We start from the raw sequence: 26,710 nt of genomic DNA, 5'->3' as shown, positions 1-26,710 counted from the left end.
ATCTATCAAGACGTTTCAGGAACTTTCATTGCTCAACAGTGAGGAAACCAACAATTGAAAATGCCAGCCGGCTGGGCCCTGAACCCAGGTGAGATCTGGACAGGTACCGATGTGTCTGTTGGGGAGCCTCTTCAGGAGACACGGCTCTTCGTGGCCAGACGGCGCTCTGATAGTTGCCATCAGGCTGCTCAGGTCCGTCTCTGTGATCTTTAAGGAAACGTCTGATGCGGTGCCAACGTTGAGCTGCGATGCCCTCATGACGTCGTCTCCTGAAGAGGAAACATGAAGGAGTGAACGGTGAACCAGCCCGGTCGGCAAGAAGTCGGTTTATTCTCTTAGCATGGTCCAGACTCAGACTGATTTGATTTGTTTGTGCCAGAAGAGGTTTCCCTGTGGAGTTTCCGTACCGGTGATCTTTGCCATAAACGGGCTTCCTGGGATGTTTTTGTCATCAAACTTGACGATGATGCTGTAGTCTCCAGGTGCGGTGGGCAGGTAGGACACCGTGCACGTCCCGTCTTTGTTGTCTGTGCAGCTGATCTCTGCTTTGGATGGACCTTCAACAGCCAGGGACAAACCTCCTGCAGAGAGGCAGAGGACGCATCATGACGACATTCACCTGCTTCACGTTCGGCTTCCTGTTGACTGGAACAGAGAAAACCTGCTTCCTGCTGCTGATACCTTCTCCAGCGTCTTTGGTGACGATGGTGAAGGTGGCCGGCTGGTTCACTGCACCGTGGCTCAGGCCAGCGCCGAACGCCGTCACATGACCGCTATTGATGGCGTCAACGTAGAACTGCAGAGGACTTCCTGAAACACACAGGAGAGAAGCAGTTTTACAGAAGGTTCTGGTTCTGCTGGAGGCTCCGGTTCCACCAGAGTTGAACTTGTCTCATCCCTCCTACAGCATAAGTCTTGTGTTTAAGTGTTGTTGTAACAGGAAAACATGAACCCAAACAACGCTTTGTTTGGGTTCTGAGAACCAGAATCTGTAATGTTAGTGGTATAAACTGGTTTCCCTTCTGACCCATTCAGCTGACCTCAGAGAGGATCGGTGGTTGCAGGTCACAGTGAAACATGGTTCAGTGAGTCCAACCGGAGCAGAAACATCCCGGTTCCGGGAGCCGGAACAGTGAACTCAAGCAGGTCCGTGCGGACCGGAACGTCTGGCAGTAGCTACCTGGGATGTGGCTTCCGTCGCATCTGATGTCCATCTCATGCAGGCCGCGCTCAGTCGGCGAGTATTTCACCATCACCGTCCCGTCCTTGTTGTCAGTGATGTTAGGCTGAGCTGTTCGACCCGACGGCATTCGAACCTCGCCTGTCGAAAGCACCAACCGGGTTTTAACTCGTTACAGCAACTGAGATGTTTCATAAAGTGTGAGGAATGGACGCGGTGTATGTTGTACCTGAGATCTCTCCTTTCTGTACGGTGAAGGGAATAACCAGGCTGAAGGGACGCAGCACCGGCTCCATCCCATCTGTAGCGCTGACCGGATCGTCTGTTGCCTAAGCCAGAGCAGAGGGGAGGAGTGTCACTGGTAGCATACTGGGAGCGTTGGGAATGGGTCCAGAAACAAATGGGAGGAAAATGAGTGGTTGGCAGAGGCAGTGGTCCATCACAGCTGGTTCTGACCCAGCAGGACCAAACCACAAAGAGATAAGATGAACTTTAAGCAAAGCTTTAGTTATTTCAGCCCAGCAGATATTCATGCAGCAGCTGGCAGAGGATGGATAAGGGAATCTGGGTTGTTATTGATCATGAGGTGTCAGTGACACAGAGTCGGTCTGCAGCAGCAGATTAACGGCAGCGCTGGTACCCAGTGAGGGGAGAAGCCTGCGTAGGGCGAGTAGGGCTGCTGCGACTGAACCTTGTCACATGGTTCCTCGATTATTGGCACGGTTTCACTCGCCTGACGAGAACAAGAAGCAGCAGTTAGAGCAAACACCTAAATAAACTCAGCAGGTTCAGTCAGTCAGAGGCTGATTACTCAGATTGTCCACTGGAAACGGAGAAAACAGATCACATTAAACAGGAACTAGTTTATTTCCATCAATGTATCATTAATTTAATGTCTGAAGTTTCCACTGAATGGACAAATGGGTTCCCAGACTGAACCCTAACCCAAACCAGGACTAACCAGAAACCAGAAAACTAACCAACAAGACTAAACCTAATAAAACCAAAACTCAACCTAAACCAGGAATAAATCCAACCCAACAGAAACCAGGACCCAACCCAACACATCTCAACCCAACCCAACCCAACTCAACCCAACCCAACTCAACCCAACCCAACCCAACTCAACCCAACCCAACTCAACCCAACCCAACCCATCTCAACCCAACCCAACCCAACTCAACCCAACCCAACCCAACCCAACTCAACTCAACCCAACCCAACTCAACCCAACCCAACCCATCTCAACCCAACCCAACCCAACCCAACCCAACTCAACCCAACTCAACCCAACCCAACCCAACCCAACCCAACTCAACCCAACCCAACCCAACTCAACCCAACCCAACTCAACTCAACCCAACCCAACCCAACTCAACCCAACCCAACCCATCTCAACCCAACCCAACCCAACTCAACCCAACCCAACCCAACCCAACTCAACCCAACCCAACTCAACCCAACCCAACCCAACCCAACTCAACCCAACTCAACTCAACCCAACCCAACCCAACTCAACCCAACTCAACCCAACCCAACTCAACCCAACCCAACTCAACTCAACACAACTCAACTCAACCCAACCCAACTCAACCCAACCCAACCCAACTCAACCCAACCCAACTCAACCCAACCCAACCCAACTCGACCACCAGCCAATCTGCAGTTTCTACTCACCACCACATGGAAGGGGCTGTTGGGAATGTGCTCCCCTCCGAATCGAATAGTGATGATGTACTGGCCAGGTTCTGGAGCCGTGTAATAAATATCAAATGTCCCGTCGGCGTTCTCCACCACGTCCACATCCAGCTCCGCTCCGTCCGGCGTCGACACTTTGCAGGTGACTTTACCTTTGCCAGCATCCTTTGCGTCCACCGAGATGACTGTTTCCTCTCCGATCTGGATAGTCGGACTGAGACCTGAACCTGATGAGGAAAGCAGGGTGTCGTTGCTTGATATCATCTAACCGACTGGGACCTGTGGGAACTGGGTTCTGGTTTTTAATCATGCACGAGTCTAGCTAATTCATTTCCTCAGCGTTTTCATTTCTTTTCTGGATCTTGTGTTCATCAAGAAAAGAACTTTCCAAGATGAGCAACTCTGCATCCTAAACATGCTTTTATTTGTCATCCTAAATACTTGGGTTCTTTGTCTGAAGGAGGATCATTGGCTCATAACGTGCTTGTCATACCTGGTTACCGATTGGACAGAGGTGGCTTGTTGGTTTGGCTTTAATACGGTAGGAAAAATTTAGAATTTGATGGCAAGTCCTACCAAGACCACAGCTGAAGGAAAGACTACGCCTACAATCAGACTCTGAATGAGCCAGAGGTGGGAAAGCTGCCTTCACCAGGTCCTTCCCAGAGACCGTCTGGATCTGTGTCTGAATCCAGTGAGACATTCAGAGGACCTGAAGAATCCAGGCTGAGAGGATGACCAACTGATCTTCTCTAGTTCAGTGAGTCCAAGATCTCAGCAGGTTAGTTTGGAGGCGTGAAAACAAGACATTTGCTCCACATTAACTTGTTTGTAAATGAATCTGCTTTGAGACCAGTCATCAGACCTGGGTCTCTGTGAACCAAGTCAGATTCTATTTCTGCCCGGTAACAGCTGACACAATCTGGGTTTTATCAGGTGGACCATATGGAGACGCAGTTGGCTGAACAAGTAGCTGAAAGTTTTCTCTCAAAGGTACATCCAAGGCCTCTGCCACCAACTAAATGTTTTAAAAAGACAATTATTGATTTTTCCTCCTTTGGATTTGAGAAAATCTGCATTTCTACCTGAAAATACCTGTAATACCTCAGCTCCACCAGCAGGTGGTGCAGCTGCAGCTAACAGTTGGACTTCTGTTATGAACTTCTTCATCTTTTAAGTGACAGAAGAAGACAAAGAGAGACAGACAAAAGACTGCTGTTGCCATGGTTCCCATCCATAAATCTAAAACCATAAATAGGATTTTTGTTTTCCACACGAAACAGTCGGAAAACTGGAGGAACTCAGAGAACATTTATCTCAGTTCCTTTGAGATTTTGTTGTTCATTTGGTTTTGATGTAGCAGAAAAATAAAGAATCCAAACATCTAAAAGCTGCAGCATGAATGTAATTCCTGCAGGAGAAGCTGAGGGACCAGCCGTCTGTAGGAAACTCACCCAGTCCATGTCCTCCAATGGAAACTGAAAGGAAACAACACCATCAGCAAGGCTGAATTTGATTGGTGATCTGAGCAGCGGTGGGCGGAGCCTGACCTGTGACCAAACACTTGCTGGCATCCCCGGTGGGCACAGCGTGGATCCTGTAGGGCGAGTACGGGATCTCGTCCCCTCCGTATTTGATGGTGATGGTGTAGCGTCCCGTTATGTCCGGTACATAGGACACTGTGTAAGTCCCGTCCCGGTTGTCCCGGATGTTGGCCTTCTTGGGTTTTCCCTCCGGGTCCTGGTTCGACACGGACAGGAAGTTAGCGGACTGAACGGTTTCATCACTGGTCTCGGACCATCAGCCACTGGGAAAAGCACTCTGATTGGCTGTTGGACTTTAGTAGAGTTTAGTTTTTATTGTGATTCCATCAGAACGAAGCTTCAGGAACATCTCATTTTTAGACATGGACATTTACACACAGAGCCTCCAAAAGTATTCACTCCTTCATCCTAAGGATGTCAATACCTTTTTGGGGTTGTGGTTGGAGGGAAGCATGAATGTCTGCCTTGTGTTACTGAAGCAAAACAAACAGCTTCTGTGGTTCTGACCCAAACCAGCCTGTTCCCCTCTTGGCCTGTGGGGGCGCTGCACCAAGAACCACTGAAGGAAACGACACAGAACCTCTGAAGACACTGAGAGCAACTTCCTGTTTCACCAGATGGAAACAAGATGGAGGCGTCAGAGTTTAGTGATGGAGGATTTCTCTTTAGTCTTTGGCTGAAGACCAGGAGCCATTTCTGCTGCTAGCGCTAGGCTAGCATGTTAGCTTTGGTTGGATTTACCCAGAATGCCCTGCACTATAGTCCTCTTCCTCCTTTTGAAGAGGTCTCTGGTCCATATCTAAACCAAACCAGAGTTCACTTCAACTGAACCCAGACCGAGGTTTGGAGGACCAGAGGTCAGAGGTTAAATAGCATTCACAACTCACAACCCGAATCAGGCTCTCTAGGAAAGTGGACTGGAGTTGGATGAAAGCTCAGACACATGGCTGATGTGAAGACACTCTACGCTGAGGTCCAGTGGTTACTGAAGCCTGATTGGCTGCTGATGGTCTGAGGTCAGCGCTGTGGGGTTGGAGGGATCTACGGAGAACCAGAGGTTAGTCTGGAGGAACATCTGGCTGTTAGGTCAACCCACAAACTGGATGGAGTCAGTCCACATGTAGACCACAGAGGGGTGGGGGATGAAGCATGACACGCATCAGAACCAGTTCTAAATCCGGTGGAACCTCATAGGAGTCAAACTCCAGTCCTGCAGGTTTAGATGAGCCACAGGTACAAAACGCTGGAATGAAACGGCTTTGTTTCCTCCTCCTGGTGTAGATCTGATCTCCAGAGCCTTAATGACTCATTATTCTATTCAGGTGGTGCAGCAGAGGCTCATCTAAAGGTTGCAGGGGCCCAATGGCCCCCCAGGACTGGAGTTTGAGACCCCTGGTCTACCTGGATCGGCCCAAACACACCTGGGAGAGTCTGAGAAGGAAACATGTAATGTTTGCTGCTGGTTTAATAACTGGTGCCTGTAGTAAGTTTTTCTGCTGTGGCACTCTGAACTACCTTGTTGTTGAAATGTTTGATATTAAAACTAGGTGTCCAATACTGAACCTGTCACGATCCAGTTAAACTGGAAGATCCTGATGTGTTGTAGGAATCAACTGGAGCACCTAAAGCAGGGGTCTCAAACTCCAGTCCTGGGGGGCCGCTGGGCCCCTGCAACCTTTAGATGAGCCTCTGCTGCACTACCTGAGTAGAATAATGAGTCATTAAGGCTCTGGAGATCAGATCCACACCAGGAGGAGGAAACGAAGCCGTTTCATTCCAGCGTTTTGTACCTGTGGCTCATCTAAACCTGCAGGACTGGAGTTTGACTCCTGACCTAAAGCAAGCAGCTCTGTGGTGAAGCAGTGAACAGCGATGAAGGGGATGCAGCGAGGGAGGAGGAGGAGAGAAGGGTGAGGATGAAGGTGAGATAAGGTGAAGAGGTCACGGCCTTACGCAGCCTCTCCTCAGAATACTGAAGGGGATGGTTTTCTTACTATGTGGGTCTGCCACACCCTCCTGCCCCAATCCTCCACAAACAGCGAGGCCTCACGCCTACACCCGTCTGGGTCCTGCAGCGCCAGCAGCCGGGCCGGGCCGGGTCAGGCCGGGATTAGGAGACAGATAACAGAGCACGGTGAGGCTACACTTCCATCACCTGCCTCACCAGACGGTTATGTTCCACTGAAACCAGAGTCTTACTGATTTCAGTCACACACTGCAGATCAATGGTGGAGACGGTTCTGAAGACCACTTGGCAGCCCACTGGACTCACCAGGATCTGGACGGTGAGCAGTCCTTCTCCGGCGTCCCTGGCATCGATGGTGAACTCCACGGGCAGACTGGCCGGGACCCCGGAGGCGTTCAGGCCCGGACCGCTGGCCCGGACTTTGCTGGCGTCGTGAGCTGGGAGGGTCTTGATCTTAAAGGGACTGAGGGGAGATGGGTTGACGGGTCACACCTAGTTCTGGAAGTTTAACCTGCTGAGCAGTCTGTTCAGGACAAACCTCCGAGGAACCTCCTGATCAGCGTATTTCACGCACACCGTGTACGGCCCGTCGCTGGCCGGGATGTAGTTAACCGTGTGGGTACCGTCCCCGTTGTCTGTGGCGCTGAGCGGCTCGGCCACACCTGGGGACAGAACGAGTTCCACCAATCAGCTGGAGCTCCAGGTAGCAACTTACTGGGCCTCATCAGAACCAACAGTACCAAGATGGAGCGAATCAGGGAAGGAAAACCTGTTTCAGTGACCAGAGGGGCCTCATGATGCTAACAGGTCAAACTTTTGTGCTCAATAAGGTTACAGCTAATGAATTGACCATTCATTAGCACAGCTATGCAGTTAGAAATTAACAGTAATAATTCTTATGTAGTCTGACAAAAATGAGGATTCACTTTTGTTAGTCGTACTTTCACCAGGCTATGTTTAGCTAGGAAGCTAAATATTTTGTGAAAAGCTAAGTACCAAAATAAAAGTTGAGCAGCAGCAGAGATACATCCGTCATCAGGATTTATATGGGTTTTCTCAAGACCTGGCTTTTATTTTATAGTCTGCTTCCACTTATCGGCAAGTGAGTTAGCATATTAGCTAAATATTTAGTTTGTAAACTAAAATATTTAGCTAGCTCAGAGCTAACTATTTTGTAAAGTAAATAAGTAGTGATCTCAAAACTAAATACAAATCTAGTTGGAGCTAAATAGATAGCTAGCTCATTTCTGTTTCATTTTTTCAGTGAGATGTGGGGGAATGAAAACCCGTCTGAATGTAAAGACATGTCCTTGATCGCCGTCTCACCAGTGGGTCCATAGATCTGGACTTCCAGAGGAGCCAGGCCTGCCTTTCTGCTGTCCACCGTGAAGGTCTGAGGAACATGAGCGCGGACTCCTGTTCCTAGTCCAGGACCAGAACACCTCACCTTACTGGGATCAACCAGCTGCCGGACCGGGACACGAAACGGGCTTCCTGGAGAGAATGAGAGGGACATTTAGCCGTTCCCTGAGAGGAAGCGACCCAGCTGAACTGATCACTGACCTGGGATAGGGAGGCCTCCAAAGGAGACATTGACGTCGTATTCTCCAGGAGTGAACGGGATGTAGTCCACACTGCAGCTACCGTCCTTGTTGTCTTGACAGGACATCTTCGCCTCTGAGGGACCTTCAATGGCCAGACCCAGTCCTCCAGTGCCAGCGCCCCTTAAAACGGGACACAGGGAACTCAGTCCAAACGGTCCCGTTCCTGTGGGTTCTGGGAGGTTCCAGAGAGGAGAACACCTGGTTACCTGGTTTCAACAGTGAAGCTGTTTGATTTGTTCACAAGTCCTTCCTCCAGCCCAGGACCGAAGGCTCGGACCCGACTGGGGTCGCAGCCCTCGCTGACTGACACTCTGAAGGGACTCTTTGGGACAGAGACATTGTCCAGGAGAACCTCAATTAGGTGCAAACCTGGAAACACAGAGACGTTAGTTCCAACTGAGCAGTAGAAACCAAACAGTCAGTGAAGGCATTATGGATGATGTACTGTGGATCCATGATGCCTTCACTGACCTGTTTAGCTGATCTCATAGAGGATCAATGGTTTGCAGGAAAGACAGTGGAACAATGGAGGAACGATGGAGGAACGATGGAGGAATGATGGAGGAACAATGGAGGAACGATGGAGGAATGATGGAGGAACAATGGAGGAACAATGGAGGAACAATGGAGGAACGATGGAGGAATGATGGAGGAATGATGGAGGAACGATGGAGGAACGATGGAGGAACGATGGAGGAACGATGGAGGAACGGTGGAGGAACAACGGTGCAACAATGGAGGAACGATGGAGGAATGATGGAGGAACAATGGAGGAACGATGGAGGAACGATGGAGGAACGATGGAGGAACAATGGAGGAACGATGGAGGGTTGATGGAGGAACAATGGAGGAACTATGGAGGAACAATGGAGGAACGATGGAGGAACGACGGTGCAACAATGGAGGAACGATGGAGGAATGATGGAGGAACGACGGTGGAACGGAGGAAGGACGAAGGAACAACGAAAGAATGATGGAGGAAAGACAAAGGAACAATGGAATAACAATAAAACAACGGAGGAACGACGAGGGAACAATTGAGGAATGATGGTGGAGCAGTGGAGGCACAATGAAGGCCCTTCAGATTTAAACAGGTTGGTTGGCCCAGTGCATCTTGAGCCATCATGGTAAATGTTCAGCAGCAGTCTGATTACTCTGAGGTTTCCAATGAAGATAGAAAATGCTCTTTAAAAGCCTCTCCAGGACACATCAGGGTTTGGAACCAGCAACCCTTCAGTTCACTGTGTGTTTCTGCCTGGCTGGAAAAAAACATCACGTATTTGTGTCCCATCATGCACTGGGCCCCAGCATGTTACTCTGAGTGGAAAGCATGCAGAGCGTCTGCAGCTATTAATACCAGCAGCTCTGTGCTCTCCCTCTGGGGCTTTATTTACCCTCAAGATCAGCAGGAGAGCTCCAGAACCAGAACCAGAACCATGTCCTTCCCTGCTGCTGTGGCAGCACAGAAACATCTCAGGCTTTCTGACCTCTTCAGTTACGAGGTGGAGAGGAAACAGAGCAGATCTTCTCTGGTAGACGAACCGCAGCTGAAATACTCACCGTCTTCGTAAGGCGTGTACTCCACTCTGCAGGTCCCGTCCGCCTGATCGGAGACGTAGGCGTCCGTGTTGGCGCCGGACGGGTTGGACACCTGGACCTTAACATGGCTTCCTCCGGCCTTGTAGAGCGACTGGGTGTCGACCAGGAAGTGGGTGGTGACCTCCCTCAGGACGCCTGCAGGGAAAAACACAGTCAGGCTGGAGGACGAGGAGAGTCAGGAGGTCCAGAACATCTGGAGGTGCAGAACATCTGGAGGTCCAGAACATCTGGAGGTGCAGAACATCTGGAGGTCCAGAACATCTGGAGGTGCAGAACATCTGGAGGTCCAGAACATCTGGAGGTCCAGAACATCTGGAGGGGGAGCGACCCAAAACAGCCAACAGACCAACGCAGCAGGATGATTCTAGAAAACTACAACAACGAGATCCCAGAACCTGTAGAGACACTCTGCAAGGTCCAGAACCAGCAGACACGTTTCGATCCAACCCACCTGAATCATTCTTTCATAGTAAATATTTCATTGTCGGGTTAAACTGAGTTTTTCTCCATCTTTCTGTTTTTTCAGGATTATTTTGGTTCATATTTAATCAAATCAAGAATAAATCAGAGTAAATAATAAACAGTTAAATGAAAGACCTGAAGAACTTTAAAGTGCTGCTGAGTTTTTGGATCCAGTTTGGATCCCTTAGTGGGCTGCAGCTGAAACCGGGTCATTCTGGATCCAGAATCTCATTGGAAAAACTGAGCAGAGAGCAAAACTCTTCCCAGGCGGGACGCGTTTGTTTAGTCCAGAGCCATAAAATAAAAGGAACTGACAATAAAATGTCAAATTCAGCCAGAGATCGTAACCCTGGGTCAGATTTCAGTCTGAGTTCATATGGTCAGCTCACATACATTCATTATTAATTCATTATGAAAAACGATTGCTTCATTGTTTTAATTTGTTCTGTCAGTTTGAGCTGAACTGGACTTTTAATTTGAAATTCCATTTTGATTCTCCAAACTGTCTAAAGGTCCAGTGAAGAAACAGGAAGCGCCGTCGATCAGCTGCATTCAGGGACGGGTCCACCAGTCCAGTCCTCAGCTTCTAGATGCATCTCTGCTCCAAAATGTCTGAATTCCCTCTCAGCTCTGCAATTGGCTGGTAGAGCGGTTTACCTGGTCCAGGTGTGTTTGAGCAGAGATGCATCTAAAAGTTGCAGGATAGCTGAACACAGCAGAAACCTTCCACTCATGTTTTATTCACCACAATATTTATTCTCCCAGTGGATTTTGGTTTCATTACAGTTTAAACCGCCTCTTTGAATCTAAATGAATGATGTAAAGCTGTTCACCTCTTGGCTCCACTCCGGGTCCGTACACCTTCACCCCGCTGGTGTCCACGGCCGGATCCACCTGCAGGCGGACTGGGAACGTTGGCACTGTGTGTCCTCCATACTTGATGCTAATGGAGTACATGTCTGGGCTCGGAGGCGTGTAGGTGATGGAGTACGTCCCGTCGCCGTTGTTGTGAACACAAACCTCCGCCTTGGATCCGCTGTCCGACACGATCTCGATGGTGAGCTCGGCCTCGCCGGCCGCAGCGCAGTCCACCATGAAGGACCCGGCCTCATTGACCTTTCCCCGCTCCAGGCCGGGGCCACTGGCTATCACCTTGCTGGGGTCGAAGGTGGCCTGAACCGCGGCCTTGAAGGGCGAACCGGGGATGTGCTGCTCTGCAAACAGGATGTTGATGGTGTATTCTCCAGGCTCAGTGGGCAGGTAGGACACGGAGCATGATCCGTCTCCGTTGTCCTGGCATTCAATCTTGGCCTCACATGGACCTTCCACCGTCAGACCCAGACCGCCGGTTCCTGCTCCCTTTGTGTCGATGGCAAACGGAGCCGGTTTGCCCACCAGGCCACCCTGAAGGCCGGGACCGTAGGCTCGGACCTGCAGGTCAACACGTGCAGGAAGAGGCAGCGAATAATGGACCAAATGGATGATTTTAACTTGGTGAACCTCAGAGTACTTCTAGAGTAAACTGGGACTCGAAATAACTACTCAGGAGAAAAGTTGGACCAGGTCAGAGTCCCTGAGACTCGTCCACATGTAGGCAGATCTTTGGAAACCATTTTCTCTGCCACGTCATTAAAAAAATATATTCTACACCTGGGATGGGTTTCAGAATTGAGTTCATTCTCATGAAGCTGCACTAATCTGCCCACGACCTTGTTTTAAACTTGCCACACCCATAGGGGGCAGTGTATCAAAGCTAAAATCTGTCAGCCAATCAGACTGCTCCAAAACAACCAGCACTTCCTGTTAGGAATCAAACATGGTTCCAGGAGGCTCATTGATGGGGACAGACATTTAGATTGAACTACTTTTAAACAGAATATTAGAATATAAAGTTATTGAATCAGTAGATTATGTTGACAGGAATCATGTCTGTTTGTTGCGGAATGTGATGGAACCTAAATCTCCAAACACTCACATCTCCAGTCAGTCAGTCTTTAAGAATCATCATCTTTAGTGATATTAAACAGAGTTTTTGTGTCGATGAAAGACTTAAATGAAATCGGCCACATGTGGACCTCAGGCAGAAAACCAGGCACATTAGACAAACATCTTCACCTGAAGTTTCACCTCAGCTTCTTTTCTCCTTAACATTACTCCCTGGATCAACAGGAAAATGGATTTCACTCAGAACTACTGAGAAGGTTTTGTTGGGATGTAGAGGAGTTCCCTGGATCCTAGAAAGAGTGAGACTGAATGATTGGTTCCTGACTCCTCCAACAGTGGCTCCTCACCTTTGAAGGGTCCGGAGGCATGACGCCCTCCACAGTGAAGGGACTTCCGGGGACGGGGTTCCCATCGTAGCTGATGTCCACTCGGTATGGCCCTTCCTCCGATGGGATGTACTTCACAGTGTGAACCTCATTGGCTGTCCCAGACTCCAGCTTGCAGGGGATTGGATGATGCGATGGAGAGGTGATCTTCACGTCCAGCTTGGCCTGACCGCCGGCACCTCGAGTTGTGACGGAGAAGTCCTGATCCACGCCAACGTCCACCTCTGCAGTTTGGACAGAGGCAGCAGGATGAGCTTCTCTGTCCTTCATCTGCTTCCGGTTGGCAGCCAATTGCTGTCATACTTACTGTTGTTGAGACCCTGAACTTTGACCTTACTGAGGTCCAGAGGGGGGGCCACGGTGATGCTGAATGGGCTTCTGGGGATGGGGTCTCCTCCGTGGCAGACGGTGATGGACATGTTTCCCTGAGAGACACTGACTGTAGTTATCCATCGGTTGTCCTGAACTCCACCCTGACAACTGGGCGGGGCATTACCTGCTGCACCGCCGTGTAGCGGACAGTGTACGAGTAGTCGTGGTTGTCAATGATCTCGAAGTCCCGGACAGCTTCGCCTTTAGCGGCGCCGATAAAATGGACCTCTGGTTTGGCTTTGCCGGCTCCCTTGGTGTAGATAGTGAAGTGCGTGGGCTTCCCAACCTCCACACCTGCTCAGGTAGCAACACATGTAGCATCACTGAGCTTCAGCACTCACCATGCGCAGACACGTCTGCTCCGGGGTTCTGCTTCTATGAAACGGACTCACTGGTTCTGTTCAGTCCCGGTCCCTCGGCTCTGACTTTAGCGGCATCGTGAGAAGGCTCCACCTTTATTCTGAAAGGGCTGATGGGAATTTCCTGTTTGAACATTCATTAGACACATTAGCTTCATTGAACCCAACAGGTCTACAGAGGTGATTCACCTGCAGGGCTCTCACCTGATCCGCAAACAGAACCATGATGGTGTATTGACCCGGCCCTGGAGGCATGTACTTCACTGTGAACGTGTCGTTGTCGTTTTTGATGATGTCGAAGTCGATGTCTGCCTCCGCCGGTCCGACCACCCCGGGAGCACACTTGATCCCGATGCTGACGTCACCTAGCAGGTAAAAACAGACTGTTGGTGGCGTTCAGGTTTTAGCTCACTCCAGTTAATCTGAATATCTTCAGGCTTCACAACAACATGGGAGCAGGAAGTTCAGATTGACCTTGAAGATCAGAGTCTGGAATGAAGGACAACGTTCTGAAACACCCAAAAGTTTTCTTCTTTCACATCTTTGATTAATGAGCAGATCCAAGATGTGCAGAAACTTCCTGGAAAATCAGCATTCCCTTGACAACTTTTCCAGATAATTCAGGCAGACAATATAACGCTCTCCACATGGTGGAGACCGGAGGAAGGGCATGAACTAGGCACGATTTTGTACCGAGTCTCACCTTGTCCAGCCTCACTGCAGTCCACTGTGAAGTATGTCGGCTCGTTGGCCTTCAGGCCTGTCTTCTCCACACCTGGACCATAGACTTTCACATTCTCTGGATGGCTGCCTTCTCCTATTATCACCTAATCACCAGCATTTGGACAAGAAACATTCCTTTCATTCTCAACTTTTATCTCAGACCACAGCGAGACTTAAAGAGCTTCAGGACTGCTGTAAGTCCCAAACAGCGAGCGGTGTGAAGGCTACCTACCCTGAAGGGGCTGTTGGGAACGTTGACTTCGCCCCAGGTGATAATGATGGTATGTTTGATGGGTTTGGTGGGAATATAGACACAGACGTAGGTGCAGTCTCCATTGTCAGTGATCTGGATGTCGATGGGGAAGCCGTCTGCATCCTAGTGAGGAACCCACATATTGAATCGATTCGCCTCCACGGCCATGTTCATGGACAGTTCAGGAAGGTTTTGGTTCTCACCTGAGCATAGAGCCTCAGCTCTCCTCTGCCGGCTCCACTGGTGTCGATGGTGAAGTTGGCTGGCTTGTTGACGATACAGCCCAGAGGCTCCAGTCCAGGGCCGTAGCATCTCACCTGAGGAGCAGAGGCAAAGCTCTCGTTTAAACAGCTGAGGACCCAGGAAAGCAGGCAGATTCTGCTCAGACCTTGTCAGGAAACACATCGACAGCCACAGGGAGGATGTGAGCCATGAAGGGACTGTCCTTGATGTCCTCATCATCACATATGACATGGACGGCGTAGTCGCCCGGCTCAGTGGGCCAGTACCGGACGTCACACGACCCGTCGCCTTTATCGTCACACTCAATTTTAGCCTGTGAGGGCCCCTCGATGGAGAAACCTGCACACAGTCAGTCACAACTTTTGTTCTCAGTAAGGGCAACAGATGCATGTTTGATACTGTAAAGTTCAGCTGCCACTCTATGCTGATGACATTATACTCTCTTAGGAATAAAAACTAGTTGATTCTAATGAACAATTAAATTCTTCATCAGTTTGCAGAGTTAATATTATGTACAGTCTGAGCATGCTCAGTAGGCAGCTGGAGGTAGCACTAAACAATGTGGTTCAACAAACACCAGTTGGAAATGGTAATGGAGAATCAGGAGCTGCTTCCTGTTACACTCAGTTTTAGCCTGGGAGGGCTACAATGGTTTGGGTAAAATCAAGGTGACATTTAGAGCATGGAGAGGAAGCAGCAGCTTCAGGACCGCAGAGAGCGTAGCGACAGATCGTTGGACTGAAATGCTTTGGTGTTCTCTGGGTTTGATCTGGACGACATACCAAGAGTTCCCACTTCAGTACCGATGGCCTCTACCACGAAGTCTGCACTCTTCCCCACCATGCCGGTCTCCAGGCCCGGGCCCCAGGCCCTCACCTTCTGAGGCCCCGCCTCCTCGCTGATGTGGACCTCAAACGGGCTGAGGACGCAAAGAGGTGCAGAAACGTCAGGGTCGATGCTCCTCCTGGAGGCCCCAGGGCACCGTACCGGGCCCTCTGCAGCGCAACATGAAGTCTATCATTCTCACCTGCGGGGGACGCTGTGTCCTCCCCATGTGATTGTAACGATGTACTTCCCTGCCATGACGGGATAATAGTTACATTCATAAACGCCGTTTTCCATCTCCAGCACCTTCACTGGTTCCTCCAGGCCTTCTGGGTAAGAAACACAGAAAACTCACCAAATGGAAACTCATTAAAAATGTAAAATACTGTAAATGTGAAAAACTGAAGGGACACCACTTCATAATTATTGATAATAATTGTACCAATAATCTACTTTAATCTTAGGTGTTCCTTACTGGGCCCCTTCACAGCGACCTTCAGCTCCCCGCCGCCGCCTCCCTTTGTGAACACCTTGAAGTCGGCCACTTCCTTCACCCTCAGGCCCTTCAGCTGCAAACCCCGACCCGACGCTCTGCAGGCGTTCGGGTTGCAGGCTGTCAGAACCACAGGGAGACATGTTCAGGTACTGGTTAGACTGGGACAGCAACGCAGACCAGAACCTCTCTCCACCCACACCTTCCTCCAGCAGGAGGAAGCAGCAGTTTAATGGAGGTGAAGCCAAAACAAAGAGAGCAGATGGTTCTGGAAACGTTTTAGAGGTCCGAAATGTTACAATGACAGAACCAGCAGGAAGCGTTAAATCCTGAAGTCTGTTACCAGTTTGCTGCTAGCAGTTAGCTATTAGCGGTTAGCTGCTGGCGGTTAGCTATCAGCGGTTAGCTGCTAGTGCTTAGCATAAATCTAGAGGAGCGCTCCAGCTGTGTGATGATGATGTTTGATCATTTGTAGCAAAATATGAATCTGCAAATCCTTCAAACATCAACATGAGAAAAGCTGAATATCAATACTGTGTAGGATTGATTCATTGATCAGTTATTGATGAACTAATTAATAACTGGACAGTAAAAGGTGATTAATAGATTTACAGAATATGGAGCAGGAAAAGCTAACACTGAAAACAGGAGTTTTGGTGGAACAAATTTACAGACGAAGTTTTTTATTAGATGTAAAATGTTTATATTTTTCTACAGTTTTGACATCATTGCTGCTGGTCTTTCAGCAAACTGTTTACTCCATTTAATGGTTAATTGGTTATTCAAATAACTGATGATTATTTCAATAAATGATTCATCCGATTAATCGTTCAGTTCTTCAAATAAAGTTAAAGTCAGTTTTAAATCTCATGATTTTGATAAATGTTTGTTAGAAGAAGCTGAAACAGCAGAAGATTTTTTATTGAACTGACTGAATCATAAAAACCTGATATTCTACATTTAATCATCATAATATTTTTATTTCACCAACCTGCTTCAGATTTATCCAGTTTCTAATGATCACATGTTAACCTCATCCAGGCTCCTGTTTCTTCCGTTCATTTAAAATGAAGTTTGCATGCAGTTAGTTTATACATAACTATTTGTGCATACATTAATTTGCTTGTATATTGATGACTTATGTAAATAAAGACAATTAACCAGAGTATGTAGAGAAACTAAATAAACCATTAATCTGAGCAATTAGGGTATAATAATTATATTTTTGTGAAGCTGTTATAGTTCTGATTATTAACTCAGACAATATTAACATGGAAACGTCAGATTGAGCCCATAGAAATGAACATGTGCAGCAGCCATCTACACCCCCAGGGGGCGCCACATTCATTCTGTTCCTTATAGACAGAAGAGGAAACACCACATGCTGTGAGGAACCATCCCAGCGCCAGGAGCCAGAACCAGAACCAGACCCAGAACCAGAACCAGACCCAGAACCAGTCGCCCTCCCTCCTCCCCTGTACTAACTTGGTCGCCTGGGTTTTGGCGGTGTGGGTGGGGGGGCTCTCCTGCTCTTTTCTGAGGGTGGGGTATGTATGGACTGGGGCACAATCTGCACCGCAGGGTCAGGAGGAGGGGCGCTCTGCGAAACTGGAGGAGGGAACAACAGGCAGGATGAGGACAGGAACCTCCAGACCTGTAGGTGGCAGCACCATCGCACTGGAAGAACTGCAACAGTCACTGCAACCTCGTATTAAAGCTCCAGTTCTGACAAGCATTTAGTCACAGTGAAAATTTGGAGCTTCATGCAGCAGAAAGGCGCCTTGGTTCCTGTTGGTGGTACTTAGCATTTAGAGGCTAAACTCACCAGTAATGTTTAAAACTATTTAAAACAATTTATATTGCTATTTTCACCCTGTGGTTTGTACTGTAAAGTATTTATTTGTCATGTAGCTTAACCAATTCTGATGATTTTTTTCTTCAAAATCGCTGAATTTTCCCATTTTCCCATTCAAATGCTCAGAAGGTGAGGCAGCAGGAAGCCGCGCCTCAGCTGGACTAATCAACGTCTCACTGGCTGCCAGTCTGTGGCAGCAGCTCCTCCTGTCTGAACGGCGCCAATAAGATGGTTAAAAAACATTTCATATATCAAGTGATGTTCCATCATTAAGCTCATCTATATAATGTTCAGTGTTTCTTGCCTCCAACTGTGTGTGTAACGTGTTTCATGCTGAGCAGCGATCAGAAATCAGAGAACAGACTGGAGCTAACCATGGAGCTAACCGTGGAGCTAACCGTGGAGCTAGCCCTGGAGCTAACCGTGGAGCTAACCGTGGAGCTAGCCCTGGAGCTAACCATGGAGCTAACCGTGGAGCTAGCCCTGGAGCTAACCATGGAGCTAACCGTGGAGCTAGCCCTGGAGCTAACCGTGGAGCTAACCGTGGAGCTAGCCCTGGAGCTAACCATGGAGCTAACCGTGGAGCTAGCCCTGGAGCTAACCGTGGAGCTAGCCCTGGAGCTAGCCGGGGAGCTAACCATGGAGCTAGCCCTGGAGCTAACCGTGGAGCTAGCCCTGGAGCTAACCGTGGAGCTTAGCCCTGGAGCTAGCCCTGGAGCTAACCGTGGAGCTAGCCCTGGAGCTAACCGTGGAGCTAGCCTTGGAGCTAACCCTGGAGCTAGCCGGGGAGCTAACCATGGAGCTAGCCCTGGAGCTAACCGTGGAGCTAGCCCTGGAGCTAACCGTGGAGCTAGCCCTGGAGCTAACCGTGGAGCTAGCTCTGAAGCTAGCCCTGGAGCTTAGCCCTGGAGCTAACCGTGGAGCTAGCCCTGGAGCTAAATACGTCAAACATCAACATAAAGTGACGTTGTTGTCAGTTGCTATGGCAACAAGTCTGCATGTAGCTTGGCAGAGAGAACAAAGTGGTTTGGAGTTTACCGTTTACAGGTTTACCGTTTACTGGTTTACCGTTTACAGGTTTACCGTTTACAGGTTTACCGTTTACTGGTTTACCGTTTACAGGTTTACCGTTTACAGGTTTACCGTTTACTGGTTTACCGTTTACAGGTTTACCGTTTACTGGTTTACCGTTTACAGGTTTACCGTTTACTGGTTTACCGTTTACTGGTTTACCGTTTACAGGTTTACCGTTTACTGGTTTACCGTTTACAGGTTTACCGTTTACTGGTTTACCGTTTACTGGTTTACCGTTTACAGGTTTACCGTTTACTGGTTTACCGTTTACAGGTTTACCGTTTACTGGTTTACCGTTTACTGGTTTACCGTTTACAGGTTTACCGTTTACTGGTTTACCGTTTACAGGTTTACCGTTTACAGGTTTACCGTTTACTGGTTTACCGTTTACTGGTTTACCGTTTACTGGTTTACCGTTTATGTTTAGTGTAGCACTAAATTAATAATCCCTACATTTTCAATGCTTAACAACCCAGAACAGGACCATTTAGTTTTATAATGTACTCAACACGGATGAGGAATTAAAACAAAACCCAGAGAAACTCCTGTTAGTTTGTACAGAGAGACTCCTAGTGTACATATTTTTATTCTGTGTTAATGAATTAACAGAATTAACATGCAGTGGGTCCATATTTCTAAATCTAAGTCTGATTAGGTCGCTGCCTCATCAGCTGGAACCTTCACCACACATCACTGAAACTGAAGCTCCTGCTGCTCAGCTCCAGCTCATGATTTGTGTCTGGTCGCTCCTGACCTCACAGTGACCCAAGAGGAAGAACCCGGCCACCAGTCAGCCCAGTAAAGGTCTGGGCTGTCTGGACAGCAACGGCCCTTAGTGCAGCACTGACTGCAGCTTCTGACCCGGTTCTGTAGTGATGTTGGCGCCACATTCAGGACCGGTGTGTTGTGATGTGATGCGTTCACTGACTCAGACTGCATCACTTTATTCTCATCATTTTCTAGACATTGTTTAGATCTACTGTCTGTCTTCTGCTGCTGAATTCTGAAACGTCTGATAAAAAGTGACACTTTGGAAATGATGAGTTGACATTTAGAGGAACAGATAAAACCAGCTCGTTCTTTTTCTGTGAAAAAGTTGGATTTGAGTTGCTTTGGCCGGCTGAGAGAATATGTTTTGCCTTCTGGTCGTTTCAGACGAGGTCTAACAGATTCCTGGAAAACAAATCCAGGAAAAACATCTAAATACAACCAGAGCAGTCAGGAGGAGTCGAACTCTGACTTCTAAACTACGAGGCAAAGCTTCATCCAGTCAGACAGACGCAGGTCAGGACAGAAACCAAATCCCATGTTTGTCTAAGATAAAGAAAGTCTCCACAAGAGACGATGGGGGACAGAGACGGTCAGATGGAGAGCTTGTCCCCAGAACAGCCATGTTCTGCTCTGCAGTGGAGAGAAAGAGTTGAGCTGAGAAGAAATAAACTGGTTTACTCAGCCTTCGCTTGCAGCCCTGAGATCCGGATGGAGGCCCAGAAGGAACGACCCGGTTCCAGCTTTAAACTGGGTCCAACTGAAGCAACATGTCTGGTTCAGACTAAACTCCCAAACTGGGAGAAAACGCTTCAGACATTCCCAGTCCAAAATCTCAGCCTCCAAAAATCAGGACTGCAGGTCAGTTCGTCAACATCAAGATGTCTGTCTCGACCCGATCTAACAGAACTCTGCCTAGACACCGGATCCAGTTCTGATCAATTCCTCGAGCTCTAGGAATTCCCAGCAGCTTTGCCTCTGGAGCCAGACCAGAACCAGAGACAGAAAGTCTGATTCTGAGGAACCAGAACCAGATCCAGACTCCTGGTTCTGATCTTCAGAATCCAAAGAGCCCAGTCCAAACCCAGGCTGTGGAAAGTGAGGGATTCTGGAACAAACCTTCAGAGATGCTGACAGTGAAAGGACTTCTGGGAATCTGCTGCCCAGCAAAGGTCACACAGACGGTGTGAGGACCCTCCAGGACGGGGACATAGGTGCAGCGGAATACACTGTCACCTCTGTTCTCCAGCACAATCTCCACTGTGTCCCTCCGGCTGTTGGAGTCCACGATGATGACGCCTACGTCCCCGGCTCCCGCCCCTGGGGGACAGACACACAACAAGAGGACTTTTCACTGGACAAAGGATGCGGTTGTTCCAACAGACGATGCTCTCACATTCACATCAGAGCGTCTGCCTGGGAAGCTACCTGCGGTGTAAATGTCGAAGTACGTGGGTTTGTTGGCCACGTTCCCCATGGGCTGCAGTCCGGGCCCGCGGGCCTGGACCCTGGTGGCGTCACCCAGGGCCCTGCAGATGTTCACCAGGAAGGGGCTGCTGTCTATGTCCTGGCCGGCGAACAGCACCTTAACCTGGGAGGAGGAAACCTTTAGACCATTCATCTGCAGCAGCAGCAAAGACACCAGGAGAACTCAGAGAAGTCCAGTTTGATCAGAGTTGTTCTGTGAATCTGAGTCACGTTAATGGAGGAGCCAGTGGAGTGCACCGCTAACTAAATGCTAGCGATGCTAACCATAAGGAGCTTATGATGAAGAGCTCTGCTAATGCTAAAGTGCTACACCAATATGGTACGTATTACAATTCATAACTTCAACTATATTGATAGCTGTCATGTGTTAATGACAGAACATGCTACAACCTGCATAGCGCCCTCTACAGGGTCAGACATGTCACTACACAGCTACCTGCCTCAGGAAGTGATTCTCTGCTCAACCTGGACTGCAGACCTCTGGTCAACTGCTTAATGGAGTTAATGTATCTGTATTACAGATACATTAAAATGTATCTGTAATTTGAAATGTAATTCAGGACAAGTCAAACTTGCTTAAAGTTTTCAAAGTTGACAAAAGCGCTGAGCTAAAAATTTGCTCTGCTATTAGCGGACTAGCTGGTGCGTTCGCACTACTGCCACGTCTTTTAGAGTATGGCTGGCTGAAGTTTATCGATTGGAAAGTTTTCAAATATTGACTTTCTTTGGCCCAAACTTCTAAATCTAAAGTAACTCTGGAGCCTGAAGAAGCTGGAGAGCCGCTGCTGCCATAAATGAAGCGTGTGATGCTTTCATTATCAAAGTGTTGTGCGCTCTCTTCACCTTATGAAGACCCTCCACCTTGGGCAGGTACACCACAGAGTAGGTCCGGTTCTTGTCATTGTTGGGAATGACTCGGCCCTGGCAGAACCAGATACAGAATGAATCTCGGCTCCTTGGCCGGACAGTGGCTGTGTGGCGGTCCAGACCTCCTCGGTGTGTCCCTCCGGATCCTCCACGTACACCAGGACTTCCCCCATGCCAGCCTCCACCGTCTCCACCAGGAACTCTGCTGGCTTCAGGACCGTGTTTCCTCGAGTCTCGATACCTGAAGCAACAGAACCATTTGAGACCGGAGCAGCGGCATGTTGCACCAATCTGCATCGGCATCAGATTTAGAGTGAAGGCCCAACACCTGGACACAGCTGTTGGACCCTGACCCTAACCCTGACCTTTTCATTATAATATTAGAATTATGTGAAATCATGGCAGTTCATTCCTCCTGAAAGAACCACACACTCCAATTTCAAAGAGGACTGTATGTGAATCTATGAGCTCAGGTGAGATGGGGCTGAAGATTCACCTGATGAGAGAAGAAAGATTACATTTTCATTCAACTTCAGTTTCTTGATAAAAAAACTTTCCTTCAGCTGAACGACTATTTATTCATTTCTGTGCCTGGAGGCTCTGCTTCTGTCTGGGAGGTCAGGGCAGAACAAACCTCCAGACTAACATCCTCCGCCATGAACAGGAAACCAGCCACCACCTGAGGCGGATCGAAGCGTTTCCCCTGGTTCTGGTCGGCGTTGCCTACCTGGACCGTAAGCTTTGGCCCTCTTGGGGTGCAGCGTCTTGGCCCTGAGCGGCGCGCCGGGCTTCAGCTTGGCCTTGGGGAACTGGGACAGGTAGGTCATGACGGAGTGCTCGTCCACGTTGGGGTCAACGATCTCCTCTGGAGCGATCACCTGGACGGGCAGAACCACAGCTGAGGACCAGTCTGACCAGTACAACCAAATGAACCAACCAGTCTGACTGGATCAGCCAGTGTGACCAATACAACCAGTACAGCCAGGAACTGCAGGCGGTTTTGGTTTTAATCTGGGATTTAAACTGGATCACTGGAGGACAGACTGGATCTCATGATGGGACATTTATCTGGAACACCTGCAGAACTTCCTGCTTTCCAGCCAATCAGAAGGCGCCTTAACATTACCTGTGGGACTCCCAACCAATCGTCAGCCTGCTGCATGGCCTCCCTAGCGTTTTCCACCGGCTGACTGGGATCCCAGCTCTCCCAGTCTGGACACAGACCTGGAGGCGGCAGAGGAAACGTTTCAGATGAATCAGCTCAGTCCTAACCGCTCCCAACTGGTCCCAGTAGCATTTGAACTGGTCTCAGTCCCTACCAGGAGCACAGTTGTCCACCAGCGCTCCCAGTGCCTTGCCGTCCCTCCAGTCCCGGTGGAAGTTGGTGATGGGCAGCTGGGGCACCTTGTTCTGGATCCAGCCCAGCAGCCGCTGCTTGGGCGTCAGCTTCCTGGCGTCCTCATCGTCCTCGTCCTCCCAGGTCGGCATGGAGATGGAGTAGTGCAGGATGAGCGTCCAGATCAGACCCAGGATCAGCTTCAGGTTCCCGTCCACGATGGCTTTGGAGTCTGGGGGACAGGAAGAGACGTCAGTCAGCAGGAATGTCCAGTTCCCAAACCTTTCATCCATTTTCTGTTATTTTTCTGTCGACTTTTATTGAACATCACAACAGCAACAAGAATCAAAGGCACTGAGGAAACTGAAGCAGTCGATCATGAAGATCATGAGTTTTTATGAAGTGGATGTTGGATCCCAAACGTCGACGTGACAACAGAGAATCATTCCAGGAACATGTGAGACGAGTTAACTGGAATGATTCTGATGTCAGGAAACCGTCTGTGGGATGAGATCGCTCCTCTGACATCACTGACCCACTTCCTGCTGCTGCACAATTATTCTGTCACTGAGCAAAAAAGTTTGATCCAGCAGCAGTGAAATCATGGCTGGGCCCTGCAGAGGGCACAGTGAGGTCATGATGAGGTCACCATGAGGTCATGATGAGGTCAGACTCAGCGGGTTCTGCTGAGAACAGGAAACCATTTTCCAGTTGTTTCCCAGTGGTTCCAATATAGAACACCAGTCTGGTCTCTGCAAACCTGCAGTGACTTAAATGATCTGATGCGTCTGCTGCAGGAGACGGAGAAATGATCACTAATATATCAGAATGGAGACCAGTGGAACCAGTGGAACCAGTGGAACCTTCTGAAGCCAGAGCTCCAGTCTCCATGTTTGTCTCCATGGCGCTGGGCGGAGCTCCGTCACGGCAGATACTCTCTACTATCAGCGGCTCAGGATTCTCCATGTTTCCATCAGAGGCCCCAGATGTGCTGTCAGCAGGAAGCCGCGCGTTTCCTGCTGCTGCCACACTGTTTCTGGGTCAGAACCGCTCCAACCGGGCCTTCCTGTTGGCAGGAAGTAGGAAAACCCGGAGCCTCCAGGCTCTTCCTGAGTGGAACAACGAGCTGTTTGATCCGTTATGTCACTGGCCGCTGGTCGCCAATGGTTACCAAACAAACACACTGCAGAGGAACGGGGGTGTGACCTCACCGTGACCCCACGACCCTATGACCCCCAACAGGCCCAGAGAGGAGCGGCGTTCAGGCTTCATGGCTGGTTCTGAGCTTCAGGTTCCAGCTGGAACCGGACCGGACAGAACCAGACCAGGTTCTTCCTCCAGTCTGGAACCTTCAGCAACATTCCTCAGAACCAAAGCGGCCAATCAGAGCCGAGCTGAGCAGCAGAGTGAATCGGCGCTCTGTCTGCTGGCGTGACAGTCAGCAGATCTTCATCATGAGGAAGACCAGCTGCTGCTGCTGCTGCTGCAGCTGCTGCTGCTGCAGCTGCTGCTGCTGCTGCTGCTGCTGCTGGTCCGGGTTCTGGTTCTGTCCTGCATGTGTTCAGCAGTTGCCGGGACCAACAGAACCAGCGACCCGGTTGTGATGGTGCTGTCGGCCATCTTGGAGCCTACAGGAAGTGCAGCAGCTGCAGCAGATCAGAAGAACCGGTACCGGGTCCCGGTTCCGGTTCTTCTAATGGAAATGTGATTTAAATCAACTCAAACATTAATTTCCCATTTGGGACACAAATAAATAAATCTGAAATGAAAAATTAAAAAAACAAAATTAAGAGAAAAACTAAGAGCAAACAAGAATTATTCTGCAGTTAAAAACAAAATAGAAAAATAAAATGAATATAAAATTCAGACTGAATTCTGACTGAAAAAAAGAAAAGAAAATGTGGAATTTAATTAAAAGTTTTTATATTTTTATCATTTATATCAGTTTCACTCTGACTGCTGAGCAGACCCACAATGCAACAGGACCTTAATGAGCTGCTGCAGCTGATTGGCTGCAGCAGTAGAACCTTCCTCAGGAAAGGGAAATTAGCCAGATTGGGCCCCAGCCCGTCTGGACCAGAACCCGTCCCACCTGCAGTCTCCATGTTTAACCTGAGCTTCTCTACAGGAACTGTGTCCTCCCAGAGTCTAACACATGGCTGCTAAGCTAGCAGAGCGTTAGCATCTCTGTGGACCAGAGTCCATGTGGACCAGAGTCCATGTGGACCAGAGTCCATGTGGACCACCTCTCAGGTCCAGCAGAACCAACAGAACTCTCTGATCAGTTCTCAGTTCTTGGTCAGTTTCACATTAAGTCCCAGTGAGTCACAGATCCAAAATAAGCAGTGAGCAGCATGTGTGTGTGTGTGTGTGTGTGTGTGTGTCTCTCTGTGTGTGTGTGTGTGTGTGTGTGTCTGTGTGTGTGTGTGTGTGTGTGTGTGTGTCTGTGTGTGTGTGTGTGTGTGTGTAGGGGGTCCTGGCTTCAGATGGACATTCCTGAGCGTTGACTGCTGCAACACATGGCAGCCATTACTCTGACAGACAAACACGAACCGACAGAATTAGAAAATACAAGAATGGCTCTAAAGCCAGGAAACCTTGACCGGGTTCTGGAGAACTGAGCAGATCCAGAACCGGGCAGGAGGCTCGGAGAGCCGGATCGGAACCAAACGGAAGCCACCAAACCAGCAGAACACAGCGGAGTAAGCCTCGGCGGTTCTGACAAAGTCCAGAAAAATGAAACCCAGAGTGGAATCAGAACATCCTGAAGCAGAAACGCCAAAAGTCCTGAAGGGAACCTCAGGAACGGGAGACATTCTGAAACGTCTGTCCAAAAACAAACCCATCCAGAGACAATCCTGATGATGGATTAAAGAGAGAAACATGACTTTTACTGAAACAGCAAGAAATCCAGAAGGAATGTGGAAGAATCAGAGCAGAGCAGCAAACGGTCTGGACTCCATCAGCAGAACAGAATCTGGAAACGACTGAAACTTTCCATTATTTACACTGTAAAAACACAAAACCTTCCTCACTGCAACAGAAATAACCAAAAACAAACTTTTCAGCAGGAGGTTGTTGTAAGTCAGTTTCTCTCTGGTTCCACCGGCAGATTAATCTGTTGTCAAATTTATTTTTTAATGTTTCAAGTGAAATATTAACAAGTAACTGACTTGAAACCAGCTGTAAGTCAGTTTCATCTTATTTTAACTTTACTGGGATATTTGCATTAGAAACCAGAGTAAAACACTGATTTTGTGATTTTACAGTGTAAAAACTGAAAATAATCTGATGCCTGGAAAAAATCCACATATCAAAATATAGAATTTTTTTTGTAGAAACAAAATTCTAAAAATGTAGAAACAAGCTGAAGAAAAAGCAAAAAGCAGGAAACTCCAGAAACCAAAGCAGTCCAGAGAAAGACATGATTTAACTATACCAGCAAACTTAGGACCTAAATTAAAATAGATTTTTATGTATATTTAAATGAAAGTCCAGAAAAGATCCAGAAGCCATGAAATGATGAAATATTGAAATAAAGATTCTACATTTTTAATCCCAGAGACACAAAACCTGTTTCTGTTCTGGCACTTTATCAAACTGACTCTGGGGGCCAGAGGGTGCGTGGGGCCCCGGGCCCCCAGCAGCTGGGAGCGGCCCTGCTGATGCCT

General features: G+C 48.7%; 1 protein-coding gene across 1 annotated transcript in view; it reads right to left on the bottom strand.

Moving 5' to 3' along the window:
- Positions 1-26,710, bottom strand: part of LOC129351953 (filamin-C-like) — a 42,505-nt gene that overhangs the window by 14,713 nt on the left and 1,082 nt on the right. The window contains 35 exon segments of the mRNA XM_055020811.1: positions 108-269; positions 408-581; positions 682-810; positions 1,181-1,321; positions 1,410-1,509; positions 1,821-1,913; positions 2,858-3,105; positions 4,333-4,356; positions 4,429-4,618; positions 6,695-6,851; positions 6,927-7,050; positions 7,715-7,882; positions 7,952-8,112; positions 8,199-8,361; positions 9,553-9,726; positions 10,887-11,484; positions 12,345-12,607; positions 12,691-12,808; positions 12,880-13,049; positions 13,148-13,238; positions 13,319-13,479; positions 13,818-13,941; positions 14,070-14,213; positions 14,294-14,407; positions 14,479-14,672; positions 15,116-15,252; positions 15,361-15,487; positions 15,634-15,771; positions 20,468-20,668; positions 20,777-20,939; positions 21,680-21,757; positions 21,826-21,944; positions 22,431-22,581; positions 22,830-22,927; positions 23,023-23,271. Coding sequence (XP_054876786.1) covers positions 108-269; positions 408-581; positions 682-810; positions 1,181-1,321; positions 1,410-1,509; positions 1,821-1,913; positions 2,858-3,105; positions 4,333-4,356; positions 4,429-4,618; positions 6,695-6,851; positions 6,927-7,050; positions 7,715-7,882; positions 7,952-8,112; positions 8,199-8,361; positions 9,553-9,726; positions 10,887-11,484; positions 12,345-12,607; positions 12,691-12,808; positions 12,880-13,049; positions 13,148-13,238; positions 13,319-13,479; positions 13,818-13,941; positions 14,070-14,213; positions 14,294-14,407; positions 14,479-14,672; positions 15,116-15,252; positions 15,361-15,487; positions 15,634-15,771; positions 20,468-20,668; positions 20,777-20,939; positions 21,680-21,757; positions 21,826-21,944; positions 22,431-22,581; positions 22,830-22,927; positions 23,023-23,271 — 5,646 coding nt within the window.

Source organism: Poeciliopsis prolifica, unplaced genomic scaffold (genome assembly GCF_027474105.1).
Source record: "Poeciliopsis prolifica strain line A6 unplaced genomic scaffold, Auburn_PproV2 SCAFFOLD070, whole genome shotgun sequence".
In the NCBI taxonomy this organism is placed as follows: domain Eukaryota; kingdom Metazoa; phylum Chordata; class Actinopteri; order Cyprinodontiformes; family Poeciliidae; genus Poeciliopsis; species Poeciliopsis prolifica.
This window is presented reverse-complemented; position numbering and strand designations above follow the sequence as displayed.